A 26,654-nucleotide genomic window follows, 5' to 3' on the forward strand; every position below is an offset into this window, starting at 1 on the left:
ACAGACACACACAGACACAAAATTTTTTGTAACAAATATGCATAGTCAAGCAAAACAAGTTCCTGTTTTGTATGTGTCCAAAAATGGCTAGTCCTTTGGAATTGAAAAGTTTTTCAAAGCTATTTGTTTTTACCATGTTGGGATTATCATATAAATTTTTCTTCTTGTCTTGCTTACTTCACTTTATATCAGTTCATAAAAATCTTCTGAAGATTCTCTAAGTTCATAAAAATCTTCTGAAGATTCTCTAAAACTGTAACTTTCATAATTTCTAAATGAACAATAATATTCTCTAACATCCATCTATCCTAATTTGTTCTGCCAGGCCCCAATTAATGGGTACCCCTTTAGCTTCCAGTTCTTTCACACTATAAAAAGAGCTGCTACACCTATTTTTGTATAGAAGAATCCTTTCCCCTTGAGACACATCCTAAAGGAAGAGAGGGATTCTGTAAGGAGGAGGAAAGGAGTTGAGTGTATTTCAGGCATTGGGGATGTCCAAGGCAAAGGCATGAAGACAGTAGATGGAATGTCATGGGAGAGGAATAGAGATAAAGCCTTTTTGGCTAGATGACAGAGTTCCAGAGGGAGAGTATTGTCCAATGAGGCTGGGAAGATAGGTTGGGGCCAGGTTGTATACGCATGGCTTCAAAAACTGACCAGAGGAGTTTAAATTTTATTCTAGGTACTAGGATACAATGGAATTAATTGAGTTGAAGAGTCACATGTTCATATGCTTAAGTTAAATGGACTGAAGTATAGAGAACCTTAAGGCAGAGAAACCAATTAGGAGGCTATTATAACGGTAATCGAGAGGTGGTGAGTCCAGAGAGGGGGTTAGATGTGAGAGATATTCTGAAGGCAGAAATAGCAAGATTTGGCAACTGATTGGATGTGTGCAGTGAGAGAGAGTGGAGTTCAGAATAATTTTGAAATTACAAAGCTGGGAGACTGGAAGGATGGTGGTACCCTTGATAGAAATAGGAAAGTTTGGAAGAGGGAAGGGTTTAGATGGAAGGATAGTTAAACCCATGGGAGCTGATGAGATCACAAAGATAGAGAAAGAAGAGGGTCCAGGACAGAGCCTTGGGGAATGCCCGCAGCTGTGGGGTGTGCTAGAGGACACTGAGAAGGAGCTAAGTAAGTTTACCCGGTGAATAAGTATCAACGTTGGGCTGCAAACTGCGGTTCTCTGATTCTAGTCAGTGTTCTTTCCTCCTCCTCACCTCTTTATTACCATTGGTAAAAATGACGAGCAGTCTATGAAATGACAAGTAGCTTCCAAAGCTATCCCCAGAATTGCTTCAGGCTGCACAAATTAATAACCTTAAATGTCAGCGAAATGTCAGTGTTTTCTGGTGCTTTTTAAAAAAGCACTCATAAGAGCTTAGCATTGCAGACTGGACTTCTCTATAAAAGACCTTTAAAAAAAAGGTCTGCTTTTCATAAGGAAACTGACCAAACAAAATACTTAGATGTCATTCAGTCCCTCTTCCTAGATGGTACCCTTGTCTGTTATATACCATTATACAATTAGCAATAAAGAATTAGTAACCATGTCTGGGGCATGGGCAGGTGGAGATTTAATATCTGATATCAATTTGGCATCCAAAGGGAAAAGTGCGAGTTTGGGCACGTCTGTGTGAATGTCTAAATGAAGCTGCCTGGGGTAAGGCACAAAAAAGTACCTATGGTACAGTGAAAAGATTTATGATGTCATAGTGGAAAGAATACATTTTAGACTGTAAGCCTTTTGAGGGCAGTGGCCATTCCTTTCTCTCTCTGCCCCACTCCACCCTTTTCTTTTGTGCCTTAGTGATTAGCATAGTACCTTGTACATAACATTTTAGATCTGGAGCTGGAAGAGAATTCAGAGGTCATTGAGTATGATTCCTTCACTTTACAGATAGCGAAATCTAGTCCCAGAGAAATTAAGTGGGCTGCCTATGGTTATACAATTAATAAGTGTCTGAAGTGGGATTTGAACCCACCTCCTGGCCCCAAGTCTGGCATGCTTTCAACTGTACCACATAGTAGATGCTTTAGAATTAAATGTTTGTTCAATTAAGTTTAGAATCAGGAGACCTAGCTCTTATCCTGGATTCAACAGTTTCTAGCTGTGTGGCCTTGGGCCCTGGGCAAGCAGTGGGTAGAATGCTGGACTTGGAGTCAGGAGTCCATGAGTTCAAATCCTGCCTCAGACACTGACTGGCTGTGCAACCCTAAGAAAATCACAACCTCTCCTCACCCTCCTCACCTGTAAAATGGGGATAACAGTAGCATCCACCTCACAGGATTGTTGTGAGAATCAAATGAGGTAATATATGTAAAGTGCTTTATGACTCTTAAAAGTTCTCTATATAAATGCTGACTATAATTATCAAAGGGCAGCTAGGTGGTACCATGTATAGAGCACTGGCCTTGGAGTCAGGGAGACTCATCTTCCTGAGTTCAAATCTGGCCTCAGACACTCACTAGCGGTGTGACCCTGGGTAAATCACTTAACCCTGTTTGCCTCAGTTTCCTTATTTGTAAAATGAGCTGGAGAAGGAAATGGCAAACTACTCCAGTATCTTTGCAAGAAAACCCCAAATAGAGTCATGAAGAATTGGACACGACTGAGAAATGACTTAAAACAAGCATTATTCACTGACTTTCTTCTATGCTTCAGCTTCTTCATCGATAAAACAGATGGTAACAGCATGTGTAAAGTGCTTTCGAAATGCTAGCTAATACTATTAAGTCACTTAAATTTCTTTAGAATCTTAGTTTCTTCATCTATAAAATGCGGATAATACATTTGCACAGCCTACCTCATAGGAAAGTGCTAGTAAACTTTATAAGCACTTTATAAGCATAGTTAATAATAACTATGAGTTATTATTAAGCATATATTTTTTCATGCATCTAGCTTGAGATTTTCTGGCACTCTTAGAAAATACCCAATGTGATATACTCCCCCCCCGCCAAATTCTGCTTTGTATACCTGAGAGACACAGGGTATTCATGGTCTAAATTGAGTTCAGAGTATGGGAGATGATCCATCCATACTTGGAAGCTATTACCAGATTTAATCTTTATAGAGGACTCCAAGGCTGAATAGGTGTGAGTAGTTAATTCTTGTCACACCTACAGGTGGCTCTTAGGAAGAGTTACTGACAAAGCAGGTGGCAAGGTACAAGGTGTGTCCTAGTTGATAAATAAACAAAGAGCTCATATCCTATCAGTCTGGCTTCCTGCATAAGCTTTATATTATCTTTAAATCAACTTAGAAAATCCAATATCTGTCGGCATGTGAAGAAAAGCATGAGTAACTAACTAAGCAGTAGTAGATGAAAACACATTTGAAATGTAATTTCATGTTACATTTATTATATCATTTCCCTCCCCTTCCCTTGCCCTCCCTTGCTTTCCCTTGCCTTCCCTTCTCTTGCCTTCCCTTCTCTTTTTCTTTTCTTTCTTAGACTGTCCCCTCATCTCATTTTTTTTTTTGAAAATGCTGTGGCAACTCAAGATACTCTCTCTAATGATTAGCACGGGACCTTTGACATTCTGCATTTCCAATCTGGGCTGGTTTGGAAAACCAGCTTAGGAAAGTTGGTGGTCCAGCATCCAAGGGGCTCATCATAATCCTGAATTTAGTGCAGACATTCAAACGTCTTAGTGCACTGCAGCTCAAAACCCCTGAGTCCAAGGTCTTGGCCAGCCTCAGCCTCTCTGGTAGTTGGAATTGCACGTGTGATCTTGCCTCACTCCCCTTTGTTTGTAGACCAAAGCATCGGAGACTTTAGGCAAAAAGCATCAGAGACTTAAGGCAAAAGACAGCATAGTAGATAGCACATGGGACTCAGGAAGACTTGGATTAGAACCCAATCTCAGATACTCATTGACCTCATTTAACTTGTCTTGGACTCAATTTCTCACTTTTAAAATGAGGAGGTTAGATGAGACAGCGTCTGAGATCCCTGAAATCTCTGATCCCACGAACACTTTCCCACTTCAGATACTTATTTACTGTGTGACCCTGGGTAAGAAATGACTTCTCTGTGATAAAGTTTCTTACCTGTTCAATTATGGGGGTTGGACTAGATAGCCTCCAAGGTGGGAATTTATGTCACATTGGTCAGAGGATTACAAGCTAGGAAACACTGCTTCAATTTGACTTGTAGCCTGGGATTAATATTTCTCTAATTTCTCATAATAAAAATAACAATAACTCACATTTACACAATGCTTTAAGGCTCAGAGTGCTTTCCTCATAACAGGCCTTTGAGATGGGTTGTACAAACATTATTATCCCCAGTTCTTTCTTTTCTTTTCTTCTTAATTTATGGAATAAACAAGCACTTCCATAACATAGTACAATAAAAAAGATGATTGTACATGAAACTGCAAATCTGCTATATGCAACTTTCTATTCCTTTTAAATATACAGCAAAATTATCATGTAAATTTTTTTCTTCCATCCCCTTCCCCATGCACTAGAGATGGCTACCATTAGTTACAAAAATATATGCAAATAAATATATACACACATATACACATATGCACATACACATGTATGTATACATACACGTACATGCCTACATATTTGTAATTATTCTATACATGCTTCTACTTGTCAATTCTTTCTTTGGATGCAGATAGAGTTTTCATATGTCCTTTATAGCTAATTTGAGTGTTTATAAGAGACAAAATAACTTATTTGCTTAAAGTCATTCTTAAAACAATATTGGTGTTACTGTATACGGTGTTCTCTTGGTTCTGCTCATTTCACTCTTCATCATTTTGTGCAAGTCTTTCCATGTTCTAAAATCATTGAGCCTATTATTTCTTTTATACATATATATATATGTACATGTACACATATAGATATACATTTAAACTTGTTATTTCATTATCTTCATTTTAAAGAGGCAGAAACTTAGGCTTAAAAGGGTTAAACAATTTGCTGCAGTTGATCCAATGGGTGATCCAAACCCTGATCTTTGCCCAAGTCCAGTACCTTTTTTTGTGTGCTATATCATATGATCTGCATAAGGCAAGGTTATACTTATGGTCGGGTTCTTTTTCCTTTGCTTACTCAGAGTGAAGTGAGCAGAACCGAGAGAACATCGTATAAAGAAATAGCAGTGCTATTTAAGAACGACTTTGAGTGACTAAGTCATTTTGACTATTATAAATACACAAATTAAAATAAAGGACATATGAAGAAAGATGCTATTTGCATCCAGAGAAAGAACTGATAAATAGAAGTATGTATAGAATAATTTTACATGTATATACCTGTTTGTGTCTAATGGTAGCCATCTCTAGGGGGGAGGGGGGAGAGGCAAGAAAAAAAGGAAAAAAAAGAAATTTACATGATAACTTTATTGTATATTTGGAGGGAAAGCAAGTTGTACTAGGTAGATTTGCAGTTTCATGTGAAATCATCTTTCTTATTTTACTGTATCATGGAAAGGCTTGTATTGTTCTGTGAATTAAAAATAAATTTAAAAAATAATGCAAGCTTATACTTGATGAGATTACGTCTGAAGGAAAATCATTCAGGCTTCGGTGTCGGATAATTCTTGCCAAAAAATCCCCAAACATGCACGCATGTGCACACATACACACACAGACACACACACGCCAAGCCTTTGATATAGAAACTGAATTAATAGAATATGACTTCCAAGTTCTAAGCTTCCACATGATTGCCCCCATTGTTTTTTTAAACCATCGTTTTTCTACAAATTGCCTCTTTATATATCTTATACAACATCTTACTAATGTCTCCTGTAAACGTCTGCCTTTGTTTGTTAATGCCTTTGATGAACAGTTAACCACAAGGAAGAAAGCACCTGTCAAAAGATAAGCTATTGATCTTGGCTAATTCCACATCTGAGATAAGCCATAATAATGTCAATTATTAACACAAATTGCTCAAAAAAAATAAAGACATTAAAAATGATACAGTTAGTTCATAGATGTTCCCAGAGCAGGATGGGAACCTGTAGGCCCCCTGTTCCAGCCCCATGTATTTTAGAGTAGCTATTTAAAGATTCTTAAGATTAAAAGAGACACACACGCACGTACACACACAAAGCCTTGGCTTTTATGTTATTAATATCCCCAGTACATATTTTGGTGAATGAAGAGATAGATTAACAACTTAGTTGTTCTTTAACAGCTTTTAAATAATTAACTCTACTATACATAGTTCAATTTTAGTGAGATTTATTTGGGGGTGGCAGCAAGGGAAGCGATTTTTAAGCAGTGGAGAGACAAAAGGGAATTTATTCAGGGCAAGATACTCAAGTATTCTAGGTTGTTACTTCATTATAATTATGAAATGGTTTCAGCTTATAGACCAATTCTATTATACTAAAGTTAATGGAAATATATGCATTATTTTATCATGATAAAATTCCTTGAAATAAATTTGTTCCCTGGATGTGCCTTGGAATTTTATTGGTTGTAAAGAGATTTTTCATTGCAACGACATTATTTACCACCATGACATTTGCTCTGGATGTATCCATTCTGCCCATTAATGTCAGGGTGATTTTTGTTGTGGTCTAATGTTTGTGTAGTACTTGATGTTTGTGTAGTCGGCACCCAACAGAAATAGCATGGCTTTCTGGGGTTCCATGTCCAAACAGAGCATGGCATGTAATGGGAACACAGTAGCTCTATACATGTCACACAAACACACTGATTACCTGTAATGGTTAGTTTCTGATTTGTCTCATTTGGGGGGAGTTTTTTTTCAAAATTATTTTTTTCACTTAACTTTTCCAGTAGATTGTATGTGGATGATATGAAGAGGATTCAGTGTTAGACCTGGGGGCTTTGGAAAGGTAAAATTCCATCTGTCTCATCTATTTTGGATTAACAAATTCTATGGGCTTATTGAAACAATACAGCATCCAAATCTAAATTTTACCAGCTCAACAAAATGTGCAAACCAGTCAGTAGAAGACCCTTTACTTCTATGCAATATGTAAAAAAAAAATCCTCATTTAAGCAGCAAAACGTTCTAACAAGTAATATAGCTTCTATTATGATACTTTGTGTCTTACAGTATTTCTAGCGATGTGATTTTTTTTATAGGGAAAATACTACACCAAATTGTTAGAGGGGCAGTGTAATTCAATAGGAAAAAAAAACACTCTAGGTCTGGAGACAGAACACCTGGTTTCAATTTCCTACTTTGTCACTTTCCATCAGTGTGACCTTGGGCAAGTCACAATCTCTCAGGGGACTCAGTTTTCTTATCTCTAAAAGAAGGGGGTTGGACCATATGGCCTCTGAGGTTCCTTCTAGTTCTAAGTCTCTGAGAATATGAGAAAGGCAATGTTTTTTTTTTTAAATTTCTCTTCTCTTCACGGAAAACAATTTCTCATTCTTATCAATGGAATCAATATTTTCCTCCTAGGTAATATTCAGACTTGAAATCTTGTGACAATCTTGAACTTTTCTTATTACATTATTGCCAATATCTAATTGCTCATGGGGGATGGAGAGGAAACACACATTTATTAAGCACCTACTATGTGCCAGACACTGTGCTGAGCATTGTATAAATATTATCTTATTTGATTCTCACAATAATTCTAGGAGGTAGGTATTACTAGTACCACCCCCCCCCACCCAAGTTTACAGTTGTGGAAACTTAGACAGAGAGAGGTTAAGTGATTTGCTCAGAGACATACAACTAGTCAGTGTTTGAGGCTAGATTTGAACTCAGGTCTTCCTGATTCCTGGCCCACTGATCTATCTACTGCTCACCTAGCTGCTGCTTTACTGGGTCTTCTCCATTCTCTCTTTGGAATATCTCTTGTATCATTCCTTTGCCTTTATTCCCACGGTCAAGTCTTTAAATTTTAAATTAACAACCAAAATTTATTGGCACTAGGCTATTTATACTATATTTTATACTTTAGGCTCTAGGCTATTTAAGGGGTTTTGACCCTTCCCCCTTTTGTGTGTGTGTGTGTGTGTGTGTAGTCTTGTGAAGCCTATAGACTCTCTCAGAGCGGTGTTTTTAAATGCATAAAATGAAATACAGAGGATTGCAAAGGAAACCAAACCATAATGAAATAAAGGTACGTATTTCCTCCCATCTAAGTACGAAGACCACTTAAAATCTACCCACAGACCCTGCCTGCTCTAAATGGTTTCTGTAGTTTTTCTGAGATTCTGTAACTCTGTAATCTTCTGTCACTTACGTCCTGGTCTTTTTTATAGGTCATTGTTGCACATTGGAGATGGGGAGAGATGTTTCTGGTTTGGGGTGGCCATACCAGCAGAGTACATGCTCTGCTAAGTCCTATCAAGCTGGATAGGATTTGAGTGTGGTCTAATATCCGCTGACTCTGTGTCTGCTGTCCAAGGTCTACACGGGCTACGTTCTTGTCACTGAGAGTTGGCCACAAGGGGCCAATTCTCTTGGCTGGAAAAATTGGTAGATTGAAATGGAAGTCTGGTGACCTCCTTCAGTGGAGGAAGCACCACGCCTATGAAAATCACACATTCTTGAAGTCTATATTCAAGTATTCAAGGATTGAAGTCTGATTCTGTGGCTAATATTTCTTCCTATTTATTTATTTATTTATTTGTTCATTTATTCATTCATTCATTCATTCATTTATTTATTTATTTTTTTGTGGCTAATATTTCAATAATACTTTAAGGTTTTCAAAGTGCTTTACATATAGTAATAATGATAACTAACATTTATGTAGCAATTTCTCTGTGCTAAGCACTTTAAAATGATCTCGTTTGAGCCTCATGACAATATCTTCTCACTTAATCCTAACAATCCTGTGATTCAGGTGCTCTGATCCCCATCTTACAGAGGCTGAGAGAGGTCAAGTGTCTTGCTCAGGATCACACAGCTGGAGAATTTTGAGGCAGGATTTGAATTCAAGTCTTCGTGACTCCGAATCAAGCAATCTATCCCCCCACACCACCTAGAACCTCTAACTGGTCTCCTCTCTTTAACTGATCCTTTCTGAACAGCTTTGGGACATTATTGCTCTCATAATCTTTCTTTTATCATGTTACTTCCCTGGCCAAGGATCTACAATAATTTATTAATCTAATCTTATCTCTCGCTGTCTACTCTCTAGTTAGTTAACCTGGTTTCGTCATCATCACCCACACCTGCTGGTACTCATTTCTGCTCGGATCGTTCAATAGTCGCTTGCTCACATGTTCCTTTTCACCTAGAATGCCCTTCTCCTGTCCAAACTTTCAAGGCCCAGCTCATCTCATCTATTCTTTGAAGCCTTCCCTGTCTATTTCTTTTTTTAAAAAATGTAATTGGTATCTTTGGTTTTTACATTGCTTATATTTTTCCTTGTATCACTCTTCCTAACCCCTCCCAGAGAGCCATATTATACAACAAAAAAATTTTTTTTTAAAGAAAAAAAGAAGATGACATGAGAAAAAAATTTGGCAAAACCACACAGCACATCAAAATTATCTGAAAATATAATAAATGGTCCACACTTGTGAGCCCCAATCCCCTCAGAGGTCATCTAGTTAATTTTTCAGATGAAGAACCTGAGGCTCAGTTGAATTGTCCAAGGTTACCACGTGATACTGAACCCAAATCCTTTGACTCCAGTCAGTGTCTTTCCACCATACCACATGAAATTGTCAATAAAATAAAATATCCATACTCTTTGATCCAGAGATTCCACTACTATGTACCCCAAGGAGGTGTCTTGCATCTCTTCTTTGGGCCCATGCTTGTACCTTGTAATTTTTAATTGTTTTAAGACTTTTGTACTTTCCATTTACATTGTTATTATGTATATTCCTTTTCTCAACTCTGCTTACTTTCATACTATTCTCCATGTATTCATTATTTAAAAATCTGCATTTTCCTTAAGATTGTAAGTGACTTGAAGGCCAAGAACCTATCATACTATGGTGAAGAAACTCTGAATGAGGCCTTGAACTGAAGAGCTATGGCTTTGAATATCAGCTCTGTTTTTCACCAAGTAGGTGACCATGAACAAATCACTTAAATTTTCTGAGCCTTAACTTCCTCCCCTGTAAATTGGGGGTTCACATCACATTTCTCATTCTTATCAATAGAATCAATATTTTCCTCCTAGGTAATATTCAGACTTGAAATCTTGTGATAATCTTGAACTTTTCTATATCACAGGCTTATTAGGAGGAATCAATCAGTCCTTCAATAAATAGTAAGTGCTCACTGGTCATCAGGCACTATGCTAACCACTGAGGACACAAAAAGACGCAGAAGACAGCTCCTCAGACCTCAAGGAGCTCTCAGTCTGTTGGAGAGAACATGCAAACAAATACATACAAACGAGCTATATATATAGGATAAATCGGCAGTAAATAAGAAAGGGAAGCAACTAGAATTAAGAGGGGAATGTGCTCCATTTTAAAACCTATGTAAATGTGAATTATTATGGTTCTTTAATATCCTCTACAGTGCTTAGCAGAGTGCCGGCATGCAGTAAGTGTTTGACAAATATTTGTTGAATTTAAAATTTGGTCAGAAATTCAGGCTTAAAACCTCAATGGTGCAGGAATATATTCTTTTTTTTGTAAGGAGTTTCATTTCCTTTGTATATTTTGAGTCATTATTTTGGAGGCATTTTGGCATAGTGGATAAAATATTGGGCTTGGAGTCAGGGAGAAATAGGTTATAATCCTACCTTGGATTCTTTCTGTGAAACCCTGGGTAAATCACTTAACTTTTATATGCCTCTGACAACTCTCAAGGACTTATTTTTAGGTGGGTTGATCTGCCTCAATGAAAAGAGGTAGGCTGGACAAGTATTATTACTATGGCATTTTAGACTTTTCAAAATCTGACTCAAAATTTCACATTACAACTCCTCACTTATTCTCTATTGCAGACGAATCGGGACACTTTATCCGCAAACTCCTGCCTTGGTACCTTTGAACAGGCTGTCCTAAATTTCTGCACTTCCGCCTCAGCTCTGTCCTTCAGCCTGAGCTTCCTCCAAGATTCAACTCATTCAGCTATGTGTGCTGTCCCTCATTCCTCCAGTTAGGTCTCTCCCTCCTCTGAAATGATATTGTCTTTATTTACCTGTCTGAATGTGGGCTTCTTGATACTGGGGATTTTAAAAATTCTTGTCCTTGTAAATCCAGTGCCTACCATAGTGCCTTGCACATAGTAGGTACTTAATAAATGAATTCAAATTATACCTCAGACACTTATTGTCATTTAACCTCTGTCTACCTCTGTTACTTTATCTGTAAAATGGGGATAGCAATGGGCTGTTGTGAGGATCAAATATGATGAATTTTTAAAGCACTTTGAAAACTTTAAAGTGTCAGTTAAATGCTATTCATCTTATCATTAACGCACATTGGATGAATGATTATCGATTTTACAGATGAGAAAATTTACATTCAGAGAGGTTAACAGACTTTTCTCTATTACATTATGAGTTTCTTGAAGATAGAGATTGTCTTTTGCATGTTTTTGTGTCCCTAGAGCTTAGCACAAAGTCTGGCCCATAGTAAGTGTTCAATAAATCTTTATTGACTAACTAACTTACTTTCCCATGGTCACAGGGAAAATGAGAAAGGTGTTTGGATATCCTTTGCTCTGCAGGTTTATACTTTTATTTTCTCCCACCTGTGACCAGATAGAGGAAGTAGTCACATTGCCAATAGTGACATATGCCAATATGCAAAAAGGCTTCCTTTTTGCTCTTTATCCTAGGTCTGAAACTCAACTAACTCTTGAAGGTTAAAACACCTCCATGCCCTGCACTAACTCCAGTTATTGCCTTTCCCAGTCTTTCTCAATCTTAGTGCCTTACCTCTGGGACTATAGCCAGCTGCTTCTGTACATGTCTCGTTGGTATGTGATGTTTGCACGTTGTCTCCCCTATTTTATCTATAGCTCCTTTAGGGCAAAAACTGTCTTTAGACCTTCCTTGTATCCTTACTTCTTAGCCCAAGACCTGGCTCATGGTAGGCACTTAGTAAATGGTGGTGGACTGACTAAGCACCACATAGTTCTACTTTTTCGTATATGCTGGTTTCTAATGCCTCTAGAATTTCATTCTTCCTCTTGCTCGGTGCCTTCCCTAGTCAGGTGATCCCTGTTACTCATGCAAACCTGCAACGAAAGGCAACGGGGCACAGTGAAGAGAGAGTCTGACTTTAAGTCAGGAAAACTTAGTTTAAGGCCCACCACTTCACTGATTGCAGTATGATCCTGGGCAGATAATTTAATGTTTCGGTGCTCCCTAGACAACTATCTAAGACTATAAATTGACTGACATTGGCTGACCTACATTGGTAAAAGGAGTTTCCTCATCAGGAGTTTCCTTTGTCACTGAGACACAATCTAAAAAATTACCGTGAGGGAATAGTTATTGCTATTAAGGTGGCTATATGGCTGGACTTAGAGTTAGGAAGACCTGAGTTCAAATCTCACCTTGGCCACTTATTATTTGTATGAACCTGGGCAAGGCACCTAACCCGTCTTGATCACACTTTCCTCATTTATAAAATGGAGATAATGGTAGCACCTATTTCACAGGGTTACTGGGAGCATCACATGAGAAAATATAAAATGCTTGGCAAACTCTAAAGTGTTATATAAATCCTAGTTATTGTGGTTGTTGTTTTAATTTTGTGTGTTTCCAAATTGATATTCTTTATGTTTAATATTCATTTAAAAAAATTTTTGAGTTCAAAATTCTGTCTCCCTCCATCCTTTCCCCCACCCATTGAAAAGGCAAAGCAATATGATATCAATTATACATATGAAGTCATGCAAAACATATTTCAATATTAGCTATGTTGCAGAAAAATGAAAGCAAGAAAAATGAAGTGAAAGAAGTATGCTTCAATCTGCAAAGTTCATCAGATCTCTCTCTCTCTCTCTCTCTCTCTTTCTTTCTCTCTCTCTCTGGAAATGGATAGCATTTTTCATCAAGAGTCTTTTGGAATTGTCTCAGATCATTGTATTGATTGTTGCTGTTGCTATCACATAGGCTATTAAATGAGCTAGTCTGGATAAATTGCTTTCTGAGAAGGAAGGCTCCATTTTTCTAGGGGTTCAGAGTAAAGCTTACTATATTAGAAAATGTATTTAGTAGCAAAATGTGGCCAATTAGGATGATAGTTTAGTTATTTAGTCTACACCCAGACCTTCTTACTGTTCCTACTCTCTCCTCTCCCTCCAATTGCTTGACTCTTCTGTGCAATTATCTAACTCCTTCTTCAATAATAGACTAAATCTGAAAACCAGAATGTACAAGGTCATAGCCAGACTTCACTGGTTTTACATAGTTCTATGATTTGCTCAGGTTTTTTATGCCTTTTCCTAAGATTCTAGGATTTAGAGATAGAAGAGACTTCATTTTAGAGACAAGGAAACTGAGGCCCACAGAGGCAAAATGATTTGCCCAAAGTCAGAAATCTGGTCAGAAAATCTGGTCTGAAAAATTACTGAGTACCATAGTAATAAAAATTAAGACTTATTTTCCCTGTGGAGTAGAAAAAAATAATTGGATATGGAGTTGAAGGACCGGATTTTGCTGTTACTTACTAGCTTTGTGATGTTAGGCATAGGTAGTTTACTCTACTGAACCTCACTTTCCTAATCTATAAGGTGGGGATAATAGTTGCACAACCTATCTCACAGGGGTTTGAGTATCAAGTGAAATAATGTGTGTAAAGCCATTTGTAAATCAGAGAGAACTAAATAAATGTCAGTTATAATTACTGTTATTTTTAAGTTATTAACTCACAAGGTGCCAGGGTTTGGGAGGGGTTAAGATTTGACTTACCACTAAATCACTGTAATCTGACCCTAGTCCTCAAATAACTCTGAGACCAAAAGTTTCCCCAGTGAAATGTAACTCACTGTGAATTCTGATTACATTTTCTACTCTCTTCCAGAAAAAAGGAAATTAAATTATATTTGATTACATTACAAAAAAAAAATCCATTCTGGGACCAGGGCAGTCAGGTTTGCTGCCAAAAGGCAAAATACACATGATCTACACCGTGAAGGCACTGTACTGCCTGGTTCTGACACTTGCTCCTTCTTCCTTTCTCTTTGGTATTATAATCATATAGTTGGTAGAAGAGAATAAAAAAACCTATGTGTTTTCATTAAGAACAAAAAGTGGATTTCTTTTATACACAAATAAACTGAAAAGAGTATTCTTTGAAATACAATTTTACCATTGATTACCAGGCATGTACTATGACCCTCTCTCTGAAAGCTATCACTGAAGAGGTTCTGTATATTTTGACATAGTAAAGTGGGCAGTTGTGGCCATTCAGACTTCTTTGGTTTTTGGAATGCTTTTGGTGGGTCCATTCAACCAGTCAATAAACATTTATTAAGGATCTACCATGTGCCAGTTACTATGCTAAGCACTGGGGACACAAAGAAAGGCAAAATATAGTTCCTGGTCTAATGTGTCAAAAGATACTTTCGATTGCCTGCCTCCTACATGTACAGTGAAATGAATATCTAATTTACTCACATGCACAATGTAGTTTTCTTCTTTTATCTTTCACGTAGTTAGATACACTAGCAATTGTAACTACCATGCCATCAAAAACTAGGGCTTGTGGGCTTTTGTTCAAGGTTGAGGGACTTACTAGTGGCCATCCCCTCCAGAACTACAAATAGCAATGATGTCCACACTACAGAGGGGACAAGACCAAACAAGGATTTCCAACCTCATCCACGAGTACAGAAGGCAGTGGAACTTGGCCCTGGTGTCAAGTCTCAATCTAGGGACAGGCTGAAGATATGATAATAATTCTGAATGCAGTGAAGGCATACTTCTATGGGTTAAAATAAACCTAGGAGGTAAGCCAAGATGAAGAGAGCATATTCACAAGAAGTACAAGTAGAGCCTCAGGGAAAAGAATGGTTTGGACACAGGGACTCTAAGAGAAGCTAAAGGAAACGAAGCCAAAGATAAAAATGGAAATTAGAGCTCTTGAGGAAAAAGTTAAGAGAAGAATAAATAGCTTAGAAGGGAAGGTGAAAAACCATACCCAAGTGGTGGTCTTCCTGATACAATGGAGCCAAAAGAACTCAATGATTCCATGAGAGAACAAGAATTATTTGAACGATGTTTTAAAAAAATCAAAAAAATATGTAAGATGTCTACAATCAAAAACAACTAATATGAGAAACAGGTCAAGAAGAGTTAATTAAAAATTATCTGATTCTTTGAAAACCTTGAACAAACAAATACCACCCCTCTCCCGGATACCATATTTTAAGAAATCATTTAAGAAAACTGCTGACATATATTAGAACCAGAGGGAAAGTCAAAATAGAAAGAAGCCAGTGTTCATCTGGAAATAAGCAAACAAACCCAAACTGAAAATGTTCAAGAAAGTCATAAAGTACAGAACTTCCACATCAAAGAAAAATACCACAAGTAGCCAGAAATAAAGAAATCAAGTGTGAAGGAACCAGAGTTGATATCACAGAAAATGTATTAGGAATTACTATAAAGAAGAGAAGATCTTGGTATACAACATATGAAAGGTAAAAGAAAGATTTACAAACAAGAATAACTTACCTTGCAAAATTAAGCATAATCTTACAGAAAGGGGAAACAACTGGACCTTTAATAGAAAAGAATATCTTCAAGTATTCCTTATGAAAAGATGACAGCTGTTTAAGATATTTGAAAGGCAAACATAAGAGAAATTTAGATAGGTAAATTAAATTTTAGTAATTTGGAAGTAGCTAAATCATGATTAAGTGCTTATACTCTAATAGGTAGAGAAGGGAACTTTTCTTTCAGTATCCCACTATCTTCATAGGTCACAGAAGGATTAAAGAAAGGAAATCATAGGACTTAGGAGGTAGTTTTGTTCCATCTTATTGGTTTTAATTGAGGAAAAAATGGAGGGAAAAAAGAATAGAAGAAAGAAATAGAAATAGAAGAAGAAAAAAATAGAAGAAATGAGGAAGAAAGAGGACCTTACTATTTCTCTTATTTGAGGTACATCAGAAGAGATAATATTTATTAAGATAAATAAAATTAATTAAATATAAAATCACATGATAATATTTATAATGCAGAAAAAGCTTTTGACAAAATATAGTCCCCATTTTTGCTAGAAATCCTTAAAAGATAAAAACAAATTTAAGCATTGTCAGTAATGGTGAAATTCCAGTGAACTTTCCAGTAAGATCAAGGATAAAGCAAGAATGTCTATTATCACTTACTTTAGTGATAATAGAGTTACTTCTAGAAATGCTAGCTATAGCAATAAGATTAAAAAAAGAAATTAAGGGTACAAACACAGGCAAAGGAGATACAAAACTATCTTTTTTTTTTTGCAGATGACATGATTGTATAGAGAACCCTAGAGATTCAACTAAAAATGGATTGAAATAATAAACAATTGCAGCATAGTAGCAGGACATAAAAGAAACTTATAAAATCTTCATTCTTTCTGTATAGTACCCACAAAACTCAGTAGGAGGAAACAGAAAAAGAAATTCTATTCAGAATAATTACAGAATGCTTAAAATATCTGGGAGTCCACTCATCAGAATATGTGTAAGAATTTTATGAACACAATTACAAAACACTTTTTACAGAAGTAAAGGATGATTCAAATTGGAGAAATATTAATTGTTCAAGGTTGGGCCATACCAATGTAATATATGATAATACTACCTAAATTACTCTATACATTTAGTTCCATGCCAAACAACTTTGAAAGACTTAGAAACTTTTTGCATTAAAAACTGTTTTGACTCCAGAAGACTGATGATGAATCATACTCAGTTCTTGGCAGAGGTGACAGACTAGTGGGGCAGAATGAGGATATGCATTTTTAGACAAAACCAATGTGGGAATTTGTCTTTCTTGAATATACTTATTTATTTCCAGGAAAAGCTTTGTTCTTTTTTTTTTAAATTGTAGGAGTGGGTAAGAGGAGTTGTGAAGGGTAGAAAGATGATAATGAGAGTGATGTAAAAAAAAAGAAGAGAAATGTCAATTGGACATTTATAAAATACTGAAAAGAGAGCCAAAGGAAGTTCAAGGACCCCACTCAATGCTTTGACATTAAATTTGATACACTTGAAAAAAAACTTAAGCTGTATGTGAGATTCACAGTTTCATATACAAGCTTTTCATAAGGAAATTTTTAGTTTCGTTAATAGTCTTCATAGTCATAATCAAATAGTAATAAAAATTTAGAAAATCAAAATTGTCAAATCTGACCAGGAGATGACAGCATTTTAATAAGCCCTGGTTAATAAAATAATACACAGCAACACTTAGAGCCAACTTTCATTAATCCCAAGGGACCCAAACCTAGGAAAGTGTTATGCTGATGGGTATACATCTAATGACGTTGATAAAATCCAATTCATACCAATGTTAATGCAGCTACCTTGATGCCTCTGTTTCTGATGGGATAAGTATCAAATTAACTCTTCATTTTTGAAAACCTTGTAAACATAGCTGTCCTCTGTGGAAAGGAGGAGTAATTGCTATGGTACATTAGAACTTCCTGAGCCAGTGACACCTTGTGAACAGAAAACTACTAGAGTGTATGAAGTCAGAAACCAAAGCCATCCACTTTTATCAGAGAAGTTCAGCCCTAGTTTGGAGGGGAACAAAAGGATCACGGTTTCCTTTGCCTCAAAGAGTTCACTTTTGCTAGTGCTTTTCTTTTCAGCTGATAGTGGCTTTTGGTTACCAGTGCTTATCCTTCTATCTTCTGTCTGCTTCCCAGCTGTTTAAAGCTTCCATTGGCCACTGCCATTATCTTGATTTTAATTTGGTCACTAGATACCAGGCCTTTACAGAGACAACACAACTGCATGGTTTTCTGCTCTCTTAGCCTCTTCTTTTCTAATTTGGGGGAAGGCATTGGCAACAAAGAACCAAAGATACTGTCATGTTATTGAGGAACAGCCTTGGACGTTCAACAGAATCCTCCCTAAGTAACAAAGAGCCCTTGTTGGCTTGCTTATCTTTGGTCCAGAATACCTATAGAATGACGAGAACTGCAAAGAGACTTTGTATGTTTGAAGTTAAAAAAAAATTAAAAAGAGCTGGATATAATCTCCAATGCAGAATTTCCCTCATTGTTTTTAGGGAAAAAAAAGATCAAAAGAATAATCTTGAAAGACTTATGCTCCTTCTCTCATGTCATTTCAGTAAAGGGAACTGAGTAAACTGCACTAGTAATTATTAACCAACTGATTCTGAACACTGATTTTCAAACGATTGTTTGCAATTTTATTATTGCCTTTATTAGGTCATTGGTAAATGTATCTCTTTCTTCTCCCCTATTTAAGACTGGAAACCAAAATTTTACTCAACAAAGTGTGCTTTCCTGTGTAACTGAAGTTAGAACAGAGAGGAGGCAAATTTAGGTTGAAGGTTAGGGCAACATTTATTTTTAAAGTTAGAGGTAACAAAAAGCAGAATTGACTGCCTCTGAATGAAGAGGGTTCCTACCTGTTCAATATATTCTAAAAGGGATTCTTTTTTGGGTATTAGTTGGATATAGGTAGAAGTCCCTTCTAACTCAGAAAATCTGTGATTCTGTAATATTGTATGTACACATGTATATCTATTTCACAGGCTATTTATCTTATATCCACATGAGGCAGTATGGTGTAGTGGATTGCACTGAGGCATCCTGATATGGATATATATTTATATGTGAATGCATGAAACAGATTACAAACAAATTCAAATTAATTCTCATAAGAGAAGTAAAATTATAAAATTCTAAGTTCTGAATAAAATTGTATATAATAAAAATTTGAATAAGTACTCACTATTTTGACAAAGTATTTCTGGCATCATCTCAAATCTTTTGTCTAAACTTAGAACTATTCCAAGTCATTATGGCATCAATTCACTGAATGATCAGTTAAGGGTTCATCAGTATTTTAGCAACATGCATTTAGCACCTACTGTATGCCAGGTACTGTGCTAAATACTTTACAAATATTATCTCATTTGAGCCTCAGAGGTTGCCATTATTTTTCCCTTTTTACAGTTGAGGAAACTGAGGCAAGTAGGTTTAAGTGACTTGTCCAGGGTCACACAGCTATTAACTGTCTAAGACTTATTTGAACTTAGGTCTTTCTGACTCTAGGCCTACTGCTCTATCCACTCTCAATATCTTCAGTTATCCTTTCCACATCACGACTTTCCACATTATACTTTCGATATATTGCTGGCCTACATGAGAAATTAAATGAGAATTTTGGGAGAGTTTTGCAGAAAAAAATGTGAAGGCCAGTAGATGACAAAGAAAGAGTTTAGAAACTCAGAAATGCATAAAATATATTTGTAGTATTGTATAATATCAACATACTTTATCTTTTAATATTGTAAACACCCCATAAAAGAAAAAGAAAAAAAAATCAGACTTCTTTGTTATAAGAGGAGGGCCAAAAAATTTTACGTGGATTTTTCAGACTATGGGGGTTCCGTGACCCTAACCTCCATGATATGGAAGGGATAACTATAGATCAACATCTATTGGTAGAATTTAACATCAATCTCATGAAAATTATCAGCAAATTATGTATGGCAGAGACCACTAACCTCTTAGTTGGGGTGGGGGGAATTTACTTTTCATTTCCTGTAGTATTGAGATCTCTACAGATTGGGATTCAGATATAGGCATCGAATTCCTTAAGCAGATAGGAAGAGGATCTGTTGCTAAGTATGACACTCCCCTTCTAGGAATCCTGAAAGGGTCAATGGCTTATTTCCATAATCAGAGACCCTGAAAGATGAAGGATTGGTGGTGGGGTGGGATGGGAAATTAGGGATGATGGAAAGAGAATTATTCCCTTGGTGTTCAATGTATTTGGCTGAATTCTTGGAGGTAGGTGCTAATATCCTGATATTAGCTCAGGACAGTAACTCAGGATACTGATGTCAATGGGGTCTGAAGGACCATAATCACTTGTAGGTCACCCCTAAGCCTACTACTTCACTTCTTCCTATATTTGGTCTCATTCTAAATTCTAGGATAAATCTAGGGGCATGTTTAGATATTTTCTCATTAATTACTAAATTACAACACATCTATCATTAATTAATTAGCTTGGTGCTCCCACCCCAGTTTATTAAATATTTATTTAATAAATTCCGGAAATGTCTTTCCTCACAAGCAGTTGCTCATACCTCTCTTGATATCATACACCCGACCTCAAGATTAAATAAACATTGAAGTTCCTGGACATAGTATTTATTAACAATGTAGTCGATAATGGCATAAAGATATAAATAATTATTTACAATCTTTTGGTGGTGAGAATGACCATAGCCGAAGTTACCTCTACCTGTCACTACAACTACAGATGATTTCTAGAAACACAGTTCAGCCATTCAGTTCACTCAAGGTACCAAGGAAAGATTTTTCCCAATAATTTTCTTCATCTTCTTTGAAAGATAACAGTTCAATCAGGAATATAAGTTTTCTCTATCTTCTTTTTATATTTTCTATATTTCTTTCAAGCTATAACTCTTTCTCTGAGACTCATAACATTTTCTTTATAATGATTTGTTGTTAAATAGCAATTAACACAGATGTCTCCACAGATTTCCCCCTTTCTTGCTCACTGTTTTGTCCACAGTTTCTCTCAAACCATCTCCACTAACTCTCTTTTCTGTTCCTCACAAATGGCCACTCAATGTCTCATTTTGCCCTTACAGTTACATAAGTCTATCCTCTGTAGCACAGGCTTTTGAAATGGGTATTAGGTCTGTTAAGTGTTTATTTTTAATAAAGCACTGTTAGCAATTAGCAAAGTAAAGTTTACAAAGTCTTGATTCACAAGAACCCTATGAGGTGGGCAGTGCAAGAGTTAGTTCCATTTTATAGATGAGGAAACTGAGGTACAGTGAGGTTAAATGACTCGCCTGTGTTAATATAGCCAGAAAATATCAGAACAGGAATGTGAACCTAAGTTTCTCGAGTCCAACCAAATCTAATGTGATTTCTATTGTGTTATGGTATTTTTCTTGTCTATGATTTTGGCATGCAAAATTGATATATCTGAAAACTGATATATCTACCTTTGAGGCCCAATCTCTCAACTTTCCTTTTCCCTTAACTTGTTTAAGTGATTCTACATAGTAGTTATTACAGGAAATTCAGCAAGCATTTATTAAGTGCTTACTATATACAAAGAACAGTATTAGGCACCAAGCATAGAAAGACTAAACCAAAAATGGTCTCTGATTTCATCGTATATTAGGGGAGGGGGGAGACATGCCTTTCAGAGCATAAGTAAGTAAGAGAATTGGAAGAGGAAGAGAGTACTGAAAATGTATCAAGAAAGGCTTTCTTCCTAAGGATGAAATACTTTGAAACTTCAAAAGATGCTTGAAGATTCTTTATCTCTCTCTCTCTCTCTCTCTCTCTCTCTCTCTCTCTCTCTCATATATATATGTGATATAGCTACTTTTGAAAAATCAATTATATATTTATATAACATATGGTAAAATAGGCTTACTATATTTAAATAATATTTATACATTAGTATTTAAATATATTTATATTAAAATCATAGTTGAATAATGTGCATATATACATATATATTTAAACCTATGATTTCAATGTTCCTGGTAAGGACACTCCTTTGGCCAATGCAGACCTGAATCTGCTCTGTAACTTAAGAGTCTTACAGATTTTCCTGCGGTTGTCTTTTCTGGGGGTTAAGTGACTTGCCCAAGGTCATACAGCTGGTCAGAGGTGAGACTTGAACCTACATCTTTCTGACTCCAAGATCCGTTCTCTATTCACTATGTCATGGTACCTTTTATTAATATTAGCACTGATAATTCATTTAAGTATGATTCAGAGCTGATGAACTTAGTCATAGATTGTAGGAGAGAACTAATTCAACCTCTTCATTTCACAGATCAGTAAAACTGGGTCCAGATAATGAAGTAACAATGGATTTAGAATCCTAGTTTGCTCACCCCCTACCTATATGACCTTAGGAAAGTTCCTTCACCCCTCTAGGCTTTGGTTTCCTCATCTAATGAGGAGATTAGACTAGATAATCTTTAAGGTTTCTTCTGGCTCTAAATCCCATGATCCTAGTGGCAGATCAACTCTGAACAGGCAAATTCAACATTTAAATGGCCTCCTGAGCCCAAATGGATCCTAAATGGTGATGTTATTTCAATTATACTTACAGGGATTGAAGACTTCTCAAATTCTGGAGAGCCTCTGCGGGGACCTGTCTTAGCTGATTATTCTGCAGCATACTGGTATGAAAAAAAACCCAAAAGTACACTATTAATGTAAATAGCAAAGAAAGTGATTGATGTTAGTGAAAGAACACACTGAAATTTATCTACAGCTGAACAGAGACAATAATGTTGGCAACAAGAAGATGCCATATATTTGTTAACTTGTGGTCCCGTTTGTTAATAAACTTAATAAACTAAAATCTTATGTCATGATAACAAATATCAATACAATTAAATTCACAGTTTTGATCAAGCATTTACTTCCAGTCACAGTTCTGGGCATTGGGCATAAGGACAACAATGAAATAGTCCCTGCCCTCAAGGAACTTACCTTCTATTGGGGGAAGGTATAACATAGACAGGTAAATATCAAGTAATTCAAAGAGGGGCTCTTTGAATAATAAGTGAGGGCTCAGGAAAGGCTTCCTGAGAGAAACCCTGGAAAGAGGTAAAGAGTCTATCACAAGGAGGTGAAAAAAGCAAGTTATTCTAGGAATGGGGTTTAGCCTATGCAAAGGGATAAAGACAGTAGATTTTTTGGGTCTGAGGAACAGCTAGCAGGCAGGGGCAGCTCCAGGCTGGTAGGAGGCATAGCAGAGAGTGCAGTACCTGGAGTCTGTAACATCTGGTTTTGAATCTTGCCCCAAATACTTAATAGCACCATGACTCTGGGCAAGTCATTTAACTTCTCTCCCAGCCTTAATTTGTTTATCTGTAAAATGGGGATAACACCTACCACATAAGGTTGGTGTGAAGATAAAATGATATAATTTACATGTGTATATATATACATATATATTTATGTGTGTACATTTCTTCCTTCCTTCCCTTTTTCCTTTCTCCCTCCCTTCCTTCCTTCCTTCCTTTCTTCCTTCTTTCCTTCCCTCCCTCTCTCTCTCTTTTTCTTTCTTTCCTTCTTTCCTCCTTCCTTCTTTTCTTTCTTTCTTTCCTTCCTTCCTTCTTTCTTTCCCTCCCTCCCTCCATCCCTCCTCTTTCTTTTTTTCTCTCTCTCTCTTTCTTCCTTCCTTCTTTCCTTCCTTCTTTCTTTCCATCTCTCTCTCTCTCTCTCTCTTTCCTTCCTTCCTTCCTTCCTTCCTTCCTTCCTTCCTTCCTTCCTTCCTTCCTTCCTCTAAAATGCTACTTGTTCTTGTTGTTGCCAGGTCAGTTTGGCTGGAACATAAAGAGTGAGTGAAAGGGAAGAATAGAAAGGTAGGTGACAGCCAGATTGTGAAGGTCTTTGAATGATAGACTGAGGAGTTTTCATTTTACCTTGTCTTAGAGACTTTTCAGTTAGAGCCACTGTCAATATTTGTGCATGGGAATGACATAGGACTGTGACCAAGAAACATTAGTTTGGCAGCTGTGTGGAGGATGAATTAATGATTGACCCATTTAAGGATGCTCGACCAGAAGCTCATAAATTGGGGAGGAATGGAATTAAAAATCTCCTCGTGAAATCAAATGCATTATTATCCAGTGGCCAAGATATTCTTTAAGGACGTTAATGAAGCCTGGAGCAGTTAGGTTCAAACAAAGCAATATTTAGAATTGGCTCTAGAAATGTGAGCCAGAGCCCGAACATATGCATCAAGTTCTTCCTAGCTGAAGAAACTAAGACCTATCAAGATGCTCAATCTGACTGATGCCTACACTTAACTGGGCAACACAAAGTACTGCTTGAATTCCCCTTATATCACCTTGCACTTGCAGATCTCTCATTAAGATTGTCATGATCTGGTCTTCTTCCTAAAATGTTTGCCAAGTTGTGGGGAGTGTGGGGCTTGGGTTATGAATTGCAGTATTTAAAATATTTACTCATCTTTCATGCAATCATCCAATAAGATGAATTAACAGAGATAAATACAAAATCATGTACTTGGTTCCCAAAATCTACTTCACAAATACAAAATGGGGAAAGGGATGGTTCCAAATAAGTTTGTGTGAAAAAGTTCTGGAGGGTTTGGGTGGATTGGAAGTTCAATATATGTCAGCTGTGTGCTTAGGCCACATTTAGAGAGGCATAGTTGCCAGAAATGAGGAGGTTATAATCTTGCTATATACTTCACTGGACAGACCATATCTGGGATATTCTTTTTGTTTCTAGGCACCACAGATTAAAAAGGATGTGGATTAGCTGGAAAAGGACCAGAGGTAGGCAACCAGAATGGTGAAGGACTTCAGGTCCATATCATATGAGAATGAGTTGAAGGAAAGAGGGATTTTTAGACTAGAGAAGAGAAGACTATGGGAGAGCAAGATGGTTGTTCTCCAGTACTTGGAAGACTATCACAGGGATGAAATATTAGACTATTTCTGTTTGTTCTCAGAGGGCAAGGCAATAGGTACAAACTGAAAAGGAGCAAATTTAAGCTTGTCGTATGGGAAAAAACCCACTTCCTAACAACTAGAGCTCTCTTAATGTGGAATAAGATTCCTCTGGAGTAGCAATTCTCACAGTGTAGACAAGGGACCCTTGGGCATCCCTAAGACCCTTTCAGGGGGCCCACAATGTCAATAATTTTTTCATAATAGTAATAACGATATTTTAATTTATAATGTGGTGAGTATCAATAGTTATGACCCATATAGACAAAAGTTCTTTTGGAAGTCCTTCATAATTTTTAAGAGTGTAAAGGGGTCCCGAGGCAAAAAAAGTTTGAGATACACTTCTCTGGAAGTAGGGGTCTTCACTGGAGATGTTTAAATAAAGGCTAGATGATCATTTGTTGGGGATGTTATATAGAGATTCTTTTTTTGGGCATAGGTTGGACTAGATGCTTACTGTGGTCTCTTTCAATTCTGAAATTTGATAATTATATATGTAATTGAGTCGAGTATCAGTCAGTTGAAGGAAATGAGAATATAGAGACAGCCTTCTCTGTAATTTCATTTCCTTCCCCCTTCTGCCACTATATAGACCTGGTCTCTGAGAATGAATTATATTTAGGGCTTTAATAATAAAAATAAACATGTATGCCAGGTTTAGTGACTTCCTTCTGTTCCTCACAAACAGCACTTTCCTTATCTCTCTGATTTTGCACAGAATATTTACCTGCCTGGAATGCACTCCTTTCTCAACTACACATTTTAGAATCTCTAGTTTCCTTCAAAGTTCAGCTAATTCTGCATAAAGCCTCCACTTCCCCATCTTTATATTTATATATTTATTTTATATGCACTTAACTAGGTACATGGTAAAATGTAAGCTCCTCGAGGACAGGACTGTTTCATCTTTATCTTTGTATCCCTACTGCCTGGAACATAGTAGGTGTTTAATAAATACTTGTCAGGTGACTGATTTATCACCCTAACCCTAACCCTAACTCCATGTGCTGAGATTCCATTTCCAAGTCATTTTTTTCTGGCAAGCCTCCACATCTATGGTATTAAACCTATTATTTAAGTCCTAATCCTAACCTAAGATAATTTTTTAAAATATGCAGATTTTTTTTCATTTATCCTTCTGAAAGGCAAAGCAAAAGTGAGTTATCTCCAACTTATCCTTATAAATCTTCAACAATTATTGGCAGGCATTAAATGGAAAATTCTGCTTCTGCTTAAGGTATTTCGACTGGAGAAAAGAAAAAGATTTTACAGCACTTTGGAGCACAATGAAAAAGGTTTTCACAATAGCTAGTGGTTTCTTTTAAAAAGTGATTCTGAAATGACTGCTTTGAATATAAATGGTTTAGGCTATTAACTGAATATGGGTCCAGGTCCTTGTAAATTTATTTTTCTCACTCACACTCACATAAGAAAATGAAATGAAACACTATCTCTGAAGGTCAAAGATCACTTCATATTTCCATAATTCCTCTCACTTTAGGACCTTTAAAGTACTTTATAAACATTAGTTAATTCATATAGTATCCCTCTGCTGCAGTAACTGGACAATTATTTATAACCCCTTTTACTGATATGTGTATATGTAGACATATGTGTATATATATGCGTGTGTGTGTATGTATTTACGTGTGTGTCCATACACACAGACATGATTTGATAAAGATGGAGTAGAGACACAGATGAAGTGACTTATTGAAAGGCCACATAATGACTCTGGGATTCTGGAAGAAAAAAAAAGCCCCTCCATTCCTAGTAAATTCCAGCAGACAAGAAGAACCAAAATCTGCCCCTGTGTTTCAATGCCCAGGAATTCCCAGGGGCCGCCTAAGTCTGAATCTACAGAACTACTTATAGAATTCTATTCCCTACACAGCCCTACTGCTCACCACCATGGAAGCTTTGTTTTGATCCGGGGAGGGCAGGCAGGCAAATCATTCCTTGCCTGAATAGACTGGTCTTTTTTACAGCAAGAATTTGCAGCCCCATGGGAATAGCATGGTTCAGGAGGTGATGGATAAATGCCATTGGACTGGGCTCTGAGCA

General features: G+C 36.7%; 1 protein-coding gene across 1 annotated transcript in view; it reads right to left on the reverse strand.

Moving 5' to 3' along the window:
• The window catches only part of LGR5 (leucine rich repeat containing G protein-coupled receptor 5), a 196,204-nt gene that overhangs the window by 53,518 nt on the left and 116,032 nt on the right, over positions 1-26,654 (reverse strand). The window contains exon 4 of the mRNA XM_036761684.1: positions 22,209-22,280. Coding sequence (XP_036617579.1) covers positions 22,209-22,280 — 72 coding nt within the window. The remainder of the gene's footprint in view (positions 1-22,208; positions 22,281-26,654) is intronic.

The sequence above is a fragment of the Trichosurus vulpecula genome, chromosome 5, assembly GCF_011100635.1.
Source record: "Trichosurus vulpecula isolate mTriVul1 chromosome 5, mTriVul1.pri, whole genome shotgun sequence".
NCBI classification, from domain to species: domain Eukaryota; kingdom Metazoa; phylum Chordata; class Mammalia; order Diprotodontia; family Phalangeridae; genus Trichosurus; species Trichosurus vulpecula.